Below are 15,086 nucleotides of genomic sequence, written 5' to 3'. Positions count from 1 at the left end.
GCTTGTTTTACTGAATGTTACCAGCCTATATTGTTAAACTATAACCCTGCCTATGTTCTCTTCCTGTAACGTCCTAGTCTGGAGAATAAATGTGGGAAGAAAACCCCAATTCAGGGTTAATTTCCCAAAAAGAAGGACTGCCTCTCTCTTGAGGGTTCCGGGAGATTAACCCCTTCGGGGCTTCTCTCTGCTCAGAAGAGATGGGCTTTGAGTAATCTTTTGTGGTTCTGTCACCCAGGGAAAGAGGGGTGACAAATCTGTGGGAGGCAAAGCAACATAAATCTGTGAATATCAAATGTTTTATCTACAACTCATGGTTTAAAAAAAAAAAAGCATATTATGCCACTACCTAATATATCATAGAACAATGTGTGACACCCTTGGATTTTCTTTATTATTTTTAATTTAAAAAATCCTGGTAAATACCTAGTAAACTCATCTCACTGTCCACTTATTGGCCACTTCCTGCAATTCGGAAAAATACTGCCTTATATAGTTATAAATGTTTGTTGCTGCTCTTGCTTTAAAGTTTTTCCATTGGAATTACATTTAAGGTTAGTTCATAAGTCATAGAAAACAAGAGTTTTTTTTTTAACTAAAATTTTTTTATTTAGCTTGAGTCCCCTTTTTATTCACCAGATGTGGCTCTAAATTATGTTAGTCAAATCAGAGAATGAAAATTGTTATGGTTGATTGATTTCAGAAGAACGTAGGGACTGGAGTGTTAGAGTTTAGAGTTAAAGGAGAGTTGAGAGATAATCCCGGCCAGCCTGCTCATCAGGAAGAGACCTGGAAAAGAACTAGTTGTAATTTTTAAGAATGGATTAAGGTAGTTTTATGTGGTTATATCTTAATAGCATATATTTAAAAATACTATTATGAGAGGGCTGTTGTGAGTAGATGCTTCTGGATCTGAACAATGGAGTAGACTCTAGCAGAGGGAGACTGTAACTTCTTGGTACCATTAGAGAAGTAGTGGTATCTGTGTTCTTGCGACTTTCTTGGCTTTGGTTGCTAGGGCAACTCTGGGATGTATGTGCTTGGCTATTTCTATGCTAGGCCTAATAATAATATGTATCATAAAAATTTAAAAAGACCATTTTAGGAAATGAGACAGTTAACATCTAGAAAGTTGAAGTTGTACTTGATATTGAGTCTGTGCATTTCCCATCCTAACCAGGCATGTAAGGAGCTTCATCCTCACATATGAGCCTTCAATTGCCTAGGAAAGTGAGAAAATATAAATGAACTTAGTATTTTTAATCAAAACCTTTTCCACCCTAGTAAACTGAAACTGCAGAAATAATTATGTTTACTTAATTTATTTTAAAAATCTATTAACATTATTTTAAGTGACAAATAATAATTGTATATGTTTATGGGGTACAATGTGATGGTATATACATGTATACATTGTGGAACAATTAAATCAGGAAAATTAACATATCTATCCCCTAACATACTTGGAATTTCTTTGTGATGAGAACATTTATTTATTTATTATTAGCTTATCCATTGTTACAAATCATACTTATTCTTTATGCCCCTTATCCAATCTCTCCTGTTCCTCTTTCCCTCCCTGGTGCCCCTCCTCCCCTTCCCCCTCTCCCTCTAATAACCACAGACTTGTTCGCTCTGTCTGATAGATTAACTGTTCCTCTGTTGGTTTGTTGCCTAGATGACCTGTGCAGTGCTGAGACAGGTGTGATCAAGTCCTCCCCTATTATCGTAAATCAGGTGCTTCTCCTACTCTGGAGTGTGCTTTGTGGAGAAAGAGGACCTCTTCTTTTTTTTTTTTTTGGTCTCTGCTGGTGCCTCTCCTTGTGTCAATGCAGTTGAGAGTCTGACGTGCCATCTGCATGGTACCAGTGACTGCGGCTATAGAGACTAGCCACTTTTGTGGCAGCCATGGCAATTGTGGTGGCTATGGTGGGCTACCTGTGTGAAAGTGGTGTTTTTGGTGTGCTCTTTACCTGGTTGAGGCTGGGTTTGGCTTCCCCTGGCTCCATGCTTTATTCTAAGATGTTGTTGCAGAGCAGGTGGGGGGGAGAAGGAGAAGGGAGGGGAGGGGGGTTATAGGATGGGAAGAGGGGGATGGTAGCGGAGTGTTATTGAGGCCCATGCCCCTCCCTCATTCCAGCGGTGGCTGGGTCATTGCTGGGCTGGATGCAGATGTCAGGGGGGTGTTGTGGTGAGAACATTTAAAATCTACTTTTTTAGCAATTTTGAAATATACAATACATTATTATTAACTATAGTTCCCATGCTATGTAATAAACACCAGAACTTATTTTTCCTGTCTAACTGAACTTCGTACCCTTTGACCAACATCTCCCCTTTTCCTGTCCACCTCCCTCTCTTTGATAACCACATTCTACTCTCTGCTTCTATGAGTTTGACTTTTTTACACTCTAAGTATAAGTGAGATTATGGAGTATTTGTCTTTCTCTGGCTTACTTCACTTAGTATGATGTCCTCTAGATTCATCCATGTTGTTGCAAATGGCAGAATTTCTTTCTTCTTTTTTTTTTTTTAATAGCTGAATATATTCCCTTGTGTATATACACCACATTTTCTCTATCCATTCATTCATTGATGGACACTTGGGTTGTTTCCGTATCTTGACTATTGTGAATAATGCTACAGTGAACAGTAATCACATTTATTTTTACTAGACACTGAGGTAGGCCTTTCTAAGTGCTTCAGTCTTTGGTAAATCTCTCTGTATCTTGCTTGCCCTTAACACATATTTGTAAACACTCTGATCTTTTTTGGTTGGTCTCATAGGCTTTTCTTTTATCAGTGTATTATTATAGATAAATAAGCTCCCAGGAGGCCAGATGATAAAATTCTCCTTCTATCTACCTGGTGTTTTCTATGAAATAGACAAACTGAATGCACCTCCAATGAATGCAATGTGTTTGTCTTAAGCTCTGTAATTTATCACACAAAGTTAATTCTAATAAAATGGTAGAAAGGAAAATGATTTTTTTCTTTTGGACTGAAGCAGGAGTCAGCAAATGATAGCTTATGGCCCAAATATGGCCTACTGCTTGTTTTTTGTAATAATTGGAACACAGCTATATCTATTTATGTATAATTTATGGCTGCTTTTACATTACAAGGACAGAGTTGAGTAGTTGCTACAGAGACTGTGTGGCCTGCAAAGCCTGAAGTATTTACTATTTGGCACATTACAGAAAAAACAACATTTGCTACCCTGGACCAAAGGAGTATTTAGAGATTCAAGTATTGTTCTTAATAAAAACTGTTACTTTTGGATGGTTTAGGTATTATCAAGGCTATTTTCTCTTAAATTGCATGAAAAATTCTTCTGTTACAATTGATGACAATTTATAACTAGAGTTGATGAGGAAAAGTGCCAGAGTCTACTAGGTGATTGGTGTCCAATTTTTAAAAATTAAAGATCATTAAAACTCATTATACATTAATTCCTTAATGCTGAGAAGACAGTTAATGAGGCATATATAAAATATTACAGTGTGGTATTTATAATTTGTGCAGTGAGGGTTGGTTACATTATTTCAGCTGGTATCACCTGTTTTGATACTCTTTATAATAATTGTGAATTTTAATTAATTTTCACATTGAAAAATATCAGTCTTCTTGAGATTTCACTTAAAATAAAGCTAAGCTAGTAGTCACTTGCAAAGAAGCCTCATATTTCTTGTGTTTAATAGCTGTGGTTCAGGGTTTTAAAAACGAGCATTTAATCATACCTATTTCTCAGTCACAGAATTTTAGCATAAAACATGGGGGCAGCAGTGCTCCATATCAAGGCAACAGTTTAAATATGAATTATCTAATGTGTGGTTATCTTTTTATTTTTAACAGACTTGTAGAAGACAGCAAACTGATCCCACTCATCTTTGAAGTAATTCTGGTAAGGAACGAAATGTACATTTGAAATTCAAGTGAAATTTTGGGATTTAAGGATTTGATCAAGTTGTATGGTTGGGTTTCCAACCCAATCTGACCTGAAGGATTGTTTGCTCTTTATCATCTCACTTAACTTCATGGGACCTCGACTACCTTACCTGTAAAGGGATGTGAAGCTCTGAAGTTGTATAGGGATACTGTTTAATGATCTGCCCTCTTTTCATAAATCCTTTGCATTTTAGTTTTCTTAAATTAAACAATGTTATGTTTTCTAACATAGAGTGCTTTAATGAGGTTGTTTTGTGGAGTAAGGGCAGAATGATTATTGCTGCACTTCAGTATGAATTTTCTGATGTTCAATATGAAACCCTCTGACTTTGCAGTCACTGCGTACCAGATCAGCAGTTTTATGCCTCTGGTCAGAAAGATGTCTTCTTCAGAACTTAGAATAGCTTACTTAGTTTCTATATGTTATTTTTTCTATTCACAGAATGCAACTTAATTGAAAACCATTTGTTACAGAAAATCTTTCATATGGTTCCTATGTGAAGAGAATAAAATAGGATGCAGAATTGACTTTCTTCATCTCTGATAAATTGCTATTTATACTAAATAAAGATCTGTGAATTAGGCTAAAAATTGAGTTGGTGCTTATAGCAAAGGAGTGGCCTTGGCTAAAGAAAGGTTGTTTTGTACCTGGGTGTGTTATCTCCTTTTACCAAGAACTTTACCTTTAGAGCTCACTGACAACACAAGGGGCAAAGGAGGAGAAGATTTCTCGCTCAGCCAGATCAGCCTAACTTTCCTTTGTCATCAATGGAGTTCAGCTATGATAATTCTAACTCTACAAGTGAAAAAGAAACTTTTATTAATCATCTTAAAATGTAAATTTTCAAATAGTTTGTGTGCTGTTATGCCTGTAAAGGTGAAAACTATTATTAGCCACAGATCACCCTTTCCTTTTCAGGACATCTGGTTGGGTTTGCCTAGCTTTTGCATTGGATGGGGAGTTGGGCGCGGGGATAGTATTCCCAAAGAATGATCCAGTGACAAGGTGACAGAGAACTCCTGTGCTGAGTGGAATATGTAGTGTTAGAGTCTGGATTAAACTGCTTAGAACACTAAAAGGGGGTTTTAGAGGCAGTATCAGGAGAAGGGATAGAGAGAAGAGAGATGCGCAAGTGTGGCGGTAGAGCTGTCTAAGGGGGATTTTTAAGGTTTGCCAAGTGACATGCATGTCTTCCCACCTTCAGTAGGATGCACATTACTTGCTAATTTGTTGTGGTTCAGCAGATTATGGTTCAGCAGACTGCTGAGTTTGGCTACATGGTTGGGTATGGAGTAAGAGCCATGGCTGTCCAAACTCAGCCACTTTTAGCATGCAAAGAGATTGGTGATGTAGATGTTCTAGAGCTAGAATGGGCCGTAATGGTGGATGTGATTTATACTCTTGCTGTGGCAGGAGGGCTTCTAATGTGTTAAGGTCCGTACAGCTCTGTTAAAATTGTCTGATAAAAAGTTCCGATCCTATCCTTAGGTAGTGATCTCAAGGTTTAAAATCCCAACAGAAAATTCCTTCCTGTATGTTACTGAAATCCCTCCATACCTGATTAATCTCTGTATACTGAACACCTAGCAAGTGCTTCATATTTTACAAACCACAGTAAATGTTTAACCAATTGATCAATGCCACAATTTAAACCCTTGTCATTGTGATGCGGCTGTCTTAGGGAATGGGTAGAAGGTGACATCTACTCTCTAGGTCAGGATTTTAACCAGTCCTGAATCCTGTGGCCTCACAGGCATGTCTGGGATGATGCTCTTCCTCTACCTAGAACAGCTCCATGCTCAGGTTTCTTGAAGGATATTACTTTAAAAAGAAGTTCTTGTTATAACATCAAGGTCAAGGGTTCACAGAGACCAGCAACCCAAAATAAACAAAAACCAAAACCTTAAAAAGAGGTCCTAATGCTAAAAAGATAAGAAAAAAGGATTTGGAAATGACTACTTTATGGGGCATGACTTTGATGTCCTTGAAGAATGTTATTAAATTCCTATTCTGCTTTTGTCTTTCTTGAATTGAATAATCTCAACTTTTTTCTATATACATGCATTTTTTAATTAATGAAATGTCATTGTAGCAGTTACCCTATGAACTGTTACCTGTCCTTTTAAAATTTTTGTCGTAGAGCTAGACATAATACAGTATTTTATTGATTCTGCAATGCACATTTTTTTCCCAGATTTTAACATTTCTGAAACTGAGATATACTTTCCAAATCAGTGGTGCTTTACAATTGCTTTCAGCCAGGTGACCGGGTTGTCATTGCCTTAACCAATTTATTTCACTTTTATTTTCCTTTTTATAAATACCTGAGTGATATATTATGAAAATCTATGTCTGAATAAGTCTAAAAGATCTCTTTCAATAAAAGTAAAATAAAAATTCTAAGTAATAAGAAACCATGTTATAGTTTAATTGGCAGCATTTTTCTTTCTTAGTGCTTGATAAAATAATGGTGCATCATAGAACTGATAGATTCCTAGGTTCAAGGAAACACGGTATGTAGTTCAATTTGGTTTGGTTTTCTAAGTTTGAGGGCCCAGATGTTGTCTAGCATGTACACGGCAGCTTCTAGCAATGATTTTATCAGAAAAAGGCATAATGAGACGATTGTGTGGGGCCCCGCATGCTTGCCTACTACTTATGCCTTCTAGCCAGCCGTTAAAAAAACAACAAAACAGCATTTGACTCATTCGGCTGGTGGTCTACTGTGACCTCTTGATGACTTTTTTGTTTACTCTTAGCCCATAACTGTTCTCTAGCTTCTGTTTGATGAACTTAATAACTGCTTTTGGGCTTTGTAACTTCCTTTTCCAGAGTTCCTCCTAAGATGTGCTCTTCCCAGCAGTGCATCCTCTCCTAGATGTCTTTCATTAAGTAAGCCTGTCTCTTCTGATGGGCAGGAATTGCAGGCAGCTTCTCTGTTTTTCCCACTGGAATGGAGGCAAGTGAAGGTGAAAGGAGCAGAATTCTGAATTTGACGTCCCGTTTGTGCAAAAGAGCCATGTAGACATCTTAGGACGAGCAAACATTTCTGGAGTTGTGTAGTAGACCAAGAGCTCCAAGTATGGATTCAAACTGGTTAACTAAATTACCTCAATTGGTAATTTTTATTATTTTGGAAAAAAAAATAATGAAAGCGATCTCTAGTTTTAAGTGCCTACTCAGGAGGCACAGTGTTACTTCCTTTGTAGATTGCTAATGTGTAGGCCCTCTGAATTCACATTGCAGGGAGAGAGGGATGTGTAAACTCATAATTGGGTCCGAGCTGTTAAATCAAACTAATATTGCCCAGAGAGGACTCCAGATAAGTTCCTGACTAAAAACGTAACTTCAGGAACAAATAGCTGAGTCTCAGTCAGTCACAGGTGGCCAACTGTGTAAACCATGTTCAAATAAGTCAGACATGAGCTATAACCAGTCAGGCTGTATCTGTACCTCACTTCCATTTTCTGTATGCTACTTCCTTTTCTCTGGCTATATGTATAACCTGCACATGTGGCAGGGTGGAGCAGCTGAACCATTTTTGGTTTGAATTGTTGCCCGATTTTAGAATTGCAAATAAAAGCTAATTAAGACCAACAAAACTAGACTTGTAATTTTGTGTCTTAACACAGTATAGTAGGATTTGTTATGGAGAGAGATATAGAAAGCTGTGGACCCCAGAGAAGGGAGTGACAGACCCTGCTGAGTGATGGGGAGGGGAGTCTCACAGAAGAAGTGACCTTTGAAGAGGGCCATGAAGGAAAAGGAGTTGTTATCTCAGAAGGGGGTTTTACAGCATGGGGGATGGGAAGGCTAGGTCAGGACATGGAATGGTGAATACTTAGATATGCCTAAGCACATGGATCGGAGAACCATGGAGAAGTGGTAGGTAATGAGGCTAAAGGGCAGTTTGGGATGAAATCCTGTAGGACTTTGTACTGAAGAGATAATTTATGCTCTTCAAAATTACTATCCTCTACTTGAAAAAAAAAAAAGATCTTCTAGAACCTCCATGCTACAGGAGATATGTGCAATGAGGAGGTAGGCTGATAAGCCACAGGTATGGGAGTCAGAGAGAATCAGGCTTATGGTTTCCTGTACTGGAAAGTTCAGTGTCCAAGCTCCTTCAGTCCCTAGAAGACTACTAAAACAGGATGAAAGCTAGGTTCTGGGAGTTCCCAGCAAGTCTTCATCAGTGAGGCTTTTGAGGTCAGCCAAAGGACTGTGGGGAAGAGAGCATAAAAGACAGAGCCAGTTTCAGAGGTCTGATCTAAGGTCCCCAGAGTTCTGATACCACATTCAGAGAGTGGTCAGAACGTTTTCAATCTTGAGCTCCAGCTGCAAATTTCCCTGCCTTTGGCAGGCCAAGCAGTGGAGAAAGCCAGGTAGCTGATTGCTTGCAAAAGTTTCTTTGGTGGGAGCTGAGCACTGTTTCCCTGGCAGGGCCCACCTGGGTGGGGAGCAGAGGCTCAGGAAGCATGAATGCATTAAGCTGAATGGATTTGTAGTATACACAGTGTTCAGGGTCTCCGACATTAAGGCACTCTGGACCAGCTTAATAAACGCTGGTTCCTGAAGAATATGAGCTGTCAGAAGAGTCTGATGGCTTGGCTTTTGAGTGCAGAATTGCTGGATGAGCAGGATGGAGGGCATTCTTTTTTCCACTTTACCACTTTCCAGAGAATAGAAATTGCTTTTAAATGTGTCTTAAGAGTGAATTTGGACGTATCAGGCTTTGAATTTTGCTATAACTCCAATCTCTCTTCATTTTGTTTTTGTGGTTTATGTTTTGGCCTACTTCAATCAATCATTTTCATGCCAAGTAATATAGGCGAACTTTATTTTATTGGAAAAAAAATCTTTATTCATAGCAGATTTTCCAATATATGCCAAAATATCACAGTCATGATATTTTATGTGTCTATTCCAAAACAAACAGTTCAAGAGCAGTTTCAGGGCAAAATGTTAACAATAAAAATGGGATTAACAATACACTAGTTTGACAATTATATTGTTTTATCAATTATCAAGAATAGCAGTTACAGCCAGCTTTAGTAAATCTTTCAAGTCAACTGTATCTTTAGAAAAGAGTCTCTTTTTCGACCTGTGGATCCTAAAGGATTTAATCACTGAAATACCAACATAGTATAGAGTGGCAGGCACATTACATTCAAGAAATGTTTTCAATCCTGTGTATTCGTCAAGTTTATAAAATTGCTTTACTGCACTCTAGTTGCAGCTCAACTAATGTGAATTGATTCTTAGAGTATGTTGAAGTGATAAGTTCCTTATAATTCAAAGAACCTGTATGCTTGTGTCCAATATGCCATTTACAAGATTCTCCTATACACATGGGCAAAAATTTCTAAAATAGAAAACAAGATTTGATTAAAATTTCAAAGTGCTTGACTTAGGAAGATACTTTCAAATTTATACAAAGAATACCTATCAGATGTAGGAGATAAATCTCATTCTTCATCTACACTTATACCCATTTAGGCCTTTCGTAGATTGCAAAATGGAACTGTATAACAAATTCCTGGTGTATACAAAGATGACTTTACACACTGCTAACAGGTATTGCCATTAAAGTTTGTACTGTGAGGTGCTTTTTGGGGGAAGGGAAAGAATGAAAATAGATTTGAATTTATCCATTCTAGGTAGCTTTGTGTCATAAATTTGTATTTGCAAAATAGCTCTCGAAGACTAGGACACAATGTATTGATACTGGATTGAATGAAGTTGCCCAATTAGCAACTGAACAGATGACTTTAATCTGATCATACCATATTAGCTGAATAAATGGGGTGAAATAAGTAAAATAAACATATCAATAAACTTGAGCTAAAGCGTAACTAGTTTCTGCATAACTAGTTTTATTAACATAAAAATCACATATTGTACCCAATGAAAAAAGCTAAAAGAGCTTAGTATGTCTTTGACCAATCACAGGGCTCATGTTGGGAATGTGTTACATATGGCTTCTCCCACGCCAGTGGAATCTTGGGTTTTATCTTCATCAGTCTTGTTTCTAGTTCTGCTCTAAGTCCTGGACTTCACTTTGAGGAAACGGACAGTACTCATTCTTCCTTCTCTCTAAAGGAGACAGTCTTAGAAAGCATGGGAGAAAAGTAGGTAAGTGAGAAGATGTTAAATCATGTATTTCTCAAGATTGTAAGCTTTTGAGTTTTCGGTTTTTACTCTTAATTGATTGAGGAATTAGATGATGAAATAGTAAGAAGGGTCAGTGTTCTTCAGTGTGACATATTCACAAAAAGGCAGTGGTTGTCACTCTCCTGAATTTTGGCTATAGCAAGTGATACCTCTGAGCTTATTTTCTAACTCTGTAGTATCTGGAAATGCTCAGTTACTGGCCATTGGTCAACTTTGGTTTCAAGCTTGTGTTAAAAAAGAAAATGCTTGTGTGGTCAGGCATTGCCGAGTTGCACTGTTCCCAAACCATGTATATTTAGAGCCCTTTGAAAGATGGAACAATGTAAAATGACTATTGGTAAATGCAAAGAATTACTGGAAGAGCCTAGTGTAAAATCAGTGATTACTCATTCTCGATGTGTAACCACTGAAAGTTACTTTGTCTCAAAATTCTTTAGTAACATAGGGCCCCAAAACATTTATTTGTGAACAAAACAACTGAGAATACCCACTTTTTGAGAAAGTAATGTCAACAAATAGTTACCAATTCTGATTTAATAAAGCAGCAAACATTTATTAACATTTGCTGTTGATGCTCTTTTGTATTTGTTTTCTTGGATGAGTAAGAAAATGCGAAATTTATGCACTTATCCAGAACTGCAAAGGATTTTCAGACTGAGCCAGGAAATCTGATATACTAAATCAGTTTACAGATTTATGGAAAAGGTAGAGCTTTTTAAATTGCTCTAGCAAGTGAAATTGAATTTTGGATTTTTTAAAGGTGCCAAGTTGGAGGAAGACTGTTATGCAAAGCCAGTAAGGTCAATTTATTACATAGAAATTTTAGGTTTATATTTTTTGGTAACAAAAACTATGCATTCTTGTAAAGAGTTTAAACAACACAGAACTGTACTATAGCCTGTGAAGGTGACCCATAATTTCATGGCTTAAGTTGGATGCATATTCTCATTATTTTCCACACATGTATCATGTCTGTCTCATCTTTTTTAAAAATTGGGACCGTACTGTTCTATTTTGTATCTATCTTACTTTGTAATACCCATGGCAGCAGTGTTGGGGTGTGTGTGCGCATGCATGTGCTTGCTCACATGTGTATTTTTAATTCTTTTTAATGACCATATAATATTTCATTGCATTAGCATGATTTATTTAGCTAGTCCCATTGATGGACATTTCAAGTCTCCCCCAAAACTTTTTTCTAATATGGGGGATACTGAACAGAATATCTTTGTCATATCTTTGTATACCTGTGTGAGTTTCCATAGAAAAAGTTCTTGAATGTTGAATTGTTATACTAAAGTATACGCATCTTTTGTATTTTAACATTATTTTGAAATGATGATAAAAGTTTTCCAGCACGGTAGTGTATAAAAGCAACACCTGCTTTGCCACACTCTTAGTACGACTGAGCGTTGTCAGTCTTTTAAATTGTTGTTTGTATTTTGACCTGATTGCTTTTTAATATGTAAGGTATATTTATCATTCTTTCTGCTTTTATAGCTTACCTGTTTTCCAGCATTCTTAGGAAAGGACTTCCCCTTTTAAAGTATAAAATATTAATTAATCCTTTTATTCTATACATTTATCATTTCATAATTAAATCATAAATCTTTGCTCCAAAATAATTTTGTTTTAAGGATTGAGTACAAATCTAGCTTATCTCTTCTTCCACACTTCCCTCTCACCATCATCAAGTTATCGTTCCAACTGTTTATTGATTTAATCTGTCATTATGGTGACTTGAAATACCATATTTATCATTATTCATTATATTTCCATGTTTTATTGACAGTATTGGCATGCAAGTTGCATATATTTAAAATGTATGATTTGATTTGTTACTTATATACTTATATATGTGATCAAGATCATGAACATATTCATCATCCCCTAAATTTCCTTGTGACTATTTGCAAGCCTTCCATCTCTACCCACATTCCTGTCCCAGGCAACTATTTTTATTTTTAATTTTTTAAAGCCATTTTATTGAGGTATGATTGACATATAAATAGCAGTACATATTTAATGTTACATCTAGATGAGTTTGGGGATAAGTATATATTCTTGAAACCATCACCTCCATCAAGGCCAAAAACATATCCATCACCTCCCAAAGTTTCTTCCACCCCTCTTTATTATTATTATTGTTGGATTTTTTGTTTGTTTTTTGTTTTGGTGATAAGACACTTAACCTAAGATCTACCCTCGTAGCAAATTTTAAGTATATAATATGGTATCATTAGTTACAGGCTCTATGCAGTATAGTAAATCTCCAGAATTTATCTTGCACGACTGAAATTTTTTACTCTTTAAATATCACCTCCCCATTCTCCCCTTCCACCAGCTCCTGGCAACCACCATTCTACTCTGTGCTTCTATGAGTTTGACCATTTTGGATTCCACATATAAATGTGGTTATACAGTATTTGTCTTTCTGTGTCTGGCTTGTTTTACTTAATATAATGCCCTCCTGGTCCATCTATGTTGTCCCTGATTGCAAGATTTTCTCCTTTTTTAAAGCTGAATATTATTCCATTGGATATATATACCCTGTTTCTTTATCTGTTCATCTGTCAACAAACATTTGGATTGTCTCCGTATCTTGGCTATTGTGAATAATGCTGCAATGAACATAAGAGTGCAGCTATCTCTTCAAGATAGCAATTTCAGGTCCTTTGGATATATACCCAGAAGTGGGATTGCTGGATCATATGACAGTTTTATTTTTAACTTTTTAAAGAACCTCCATTCTGTTTTCTATATTGGCTCTACCAATTTATACTCCCGTGAGCAGTGTACAAGGATTCCCTTTTTTCCACGTCCTTGCCAATATTTATCTCTTGTCTTTTTGCTAATAGCCATCCTAATGTGTGAGGTGATATCTCCTTGTGGTTTTTATTTGTATTTCCTGATGATTAGTGATATTGAGCCTTTTCATATATCTGTCGGCCACTTGCAAGTCTGCTTTGGAGAAATGTCTATTCTGGTCCATTGCCAATGTTTTAATTGTTTGTTGTTGTATGAATCCCTTGTATATTTTGGATATTAACCTCTGGTCAGATACATGGTTTGCACATATTTTTTTCTATTCCATAGTTTGCCTTTTCATTTTATTGTTTCCTTTGCTGTGCAGAAACTTTTTAGTTTGATGTAGTCCCATTTGTCTGTTTTTACTTTTGTTGCTTGTACTTATGGTGTCATATCCAAAAAATCTTGCCAAGGCTACTGTCAGGAAACTTTTCCCCTATGTTTTCTTCTAGGAGTCTTACCAGTTTCAGATCTCACCTGTATCTTCAGTCCATTTTGCTTTTTGGCATTGGTGGGTACGGGGAAACAAACCCTTGACCGTGGTGTTACAAGGCTGTGCTCTAACCAACTGAGCTAACCAGCCAGCCCTTCAGTCCATCTTGAGCTGATCTTTTTGTGTGGTGTGAAATAAGGGTCCAGTTTCATTCTTTTGTGTGTGGATATCCAGTTTTTCCAACACTATTTATTGAACAAACTATCCTTTCCCCATTGTGTATTCTTCGTGCCCTTGTGGAAAATTAATTGACCATATATAAATAGGTTTATTTCTGGGATCTCTGTTCTGTTCCATTGGTCTGTGTATCTTTTTTTTTTATTTTTATGCCAGTATCATACTGTTTTGATTACCATAGCATTGTAATATAATTTGAAATCAGGAATGATGATGCCTCAAAGTAAGCTTTGTTCTTCTTCTTTTTTTTTCTTTTTTTTTTTGAGGTGGAAGTTGCTTGTCAAGAAGAATAACTGTCTGAAATGTCAGGAAAATATCCAGACGGTACTTGAGGTGGAGACTATCAAAGAAGGATTCAATCTCTCCACCCCACCTCACTCCTCCACTCCCTTTGTTTTCCATGTGGATCAGAATTGGAACTACATACAACCCTTCATCACACAGGGAGGATTGGGGCATGGGGTTACCGACTGAGATTTGACGGCAGCGTAGAGGTTTAGTATATTATGTTTTTCTTCCTAGGAAGAGTTAGAGAAGAAAATAATTGAAGTAGAAGTGATTTTAAAAAAAGAAAAGGAAAGGAGACATGGAAAGAACTAGGGTCAAGATAGTAAGTGCCATGGAAGTAATTTCTGGAAAGATTTTCACCTGCTTTGAATTGGAAGACAATTAAATCCCCCAGAAAAATACTGGGAAGTCATTTCATCTTGAGCACTGTCGCAAATCAGAAAATTGTGTCGCCCGCACCGCGCTCAGCCAGTGAGTGCACCGGCCATCTCTATATAGGATCCGAACCTGCGGCGGGAGCGCTGCTTGCGCTCCCAAGCGCCGCACTCTCCCGAGTGCACCATGGGGCCGGCCCAAACTTTGTTCTTCTTATTCAAGATTACTTTGGCTATTCCAGGTCTTTTGTAGTTCCATATGAATTTTAGGATTTGTTTTTGTATTTCTGTGAAAAGTGTCATTGGAATTTTGGTAAGAATTTCATTAAATCTGACAGATTGCTTTGGACAGTATGGGAATTTTAACAATATTCTTTCAATTCATGAACAAGAGATATCTTTCCATTTACTTTTTTCTGCTTTAATTTTTATAATTAATGCTTTATAGTTTTTAGTGTACAGATCTTTCACTTTCTTGGTTAACTTTATACCTACATATTTTATTCTTTTTTCTGCTATTGGAAATGGGATCGTTTTCTTATTTTCTTTTTCAGATGGTTTGTTAGTGAATAGAAATGCAAGTGGTTTTTTATATTGATTTTGTGTCCTACAACTTTACTGAATTCCTTTATTAGTTCAAACAGTTTCCCACTAAAAATGTTTATCCTCTGCAGAGACAGTTTTACTGCTTTCTTTCCTATTTGCTCTGGGTAAGACTTTCAGTAATGTGTTCAATAGAAGTGGTGAGAGAGCATCCTTACATTCTTTTTATTCTGAGGGAACATTTTCAGCTTTTCTCCATTGAGTATGGCATTATCTGTAG

General features: G+C 36.8%; 1 protein-coding gene across 1 annotated transcript in view; it reads left to right on the top strand.

Annotated features, from left to right (window-relative positions):
- Positions 1-15,086, top strand: part of LOC103598352 (serine/threonine-protein kinase ULK4) — a gene marked incomplete at its 3' end in the record, with an annotated part of 241,815 nt that overhangs the window by 175,471 nt on the left and 51,258 nt on the right. Inside the window, exon 14 of the mRNA XM_008582347.1 lies at positions 3,856-3,904. Coding sequence (XP_008580569.1) covers positions 3,856-3,904 — 49 coding nt within the window. The remainder of the gene's footprint in view (positions 1-3,855; positions 3,905-15,086) is intronic.

This window comes from Galeopterus variegatus, unplaced genomic scaffold (assembly GCF_000696425.1).
Source record: "Galeopterus variegatus unplaced genomic scaffold, G_variegatus-3.0.2 Scaffold2577, whole genome shotgun sequence".
Lineage (NCBI taxonomy): Eukaryota > Metazoa > Chordata > Mammalia > Dermoptera > Cynocephalidae > Galeopterus > Galeopterus variegatus.
Note: the sequence above shows the minus strand (reverse complement) of the source record. Positions and strands in the feature narration are given on the sequence as shown.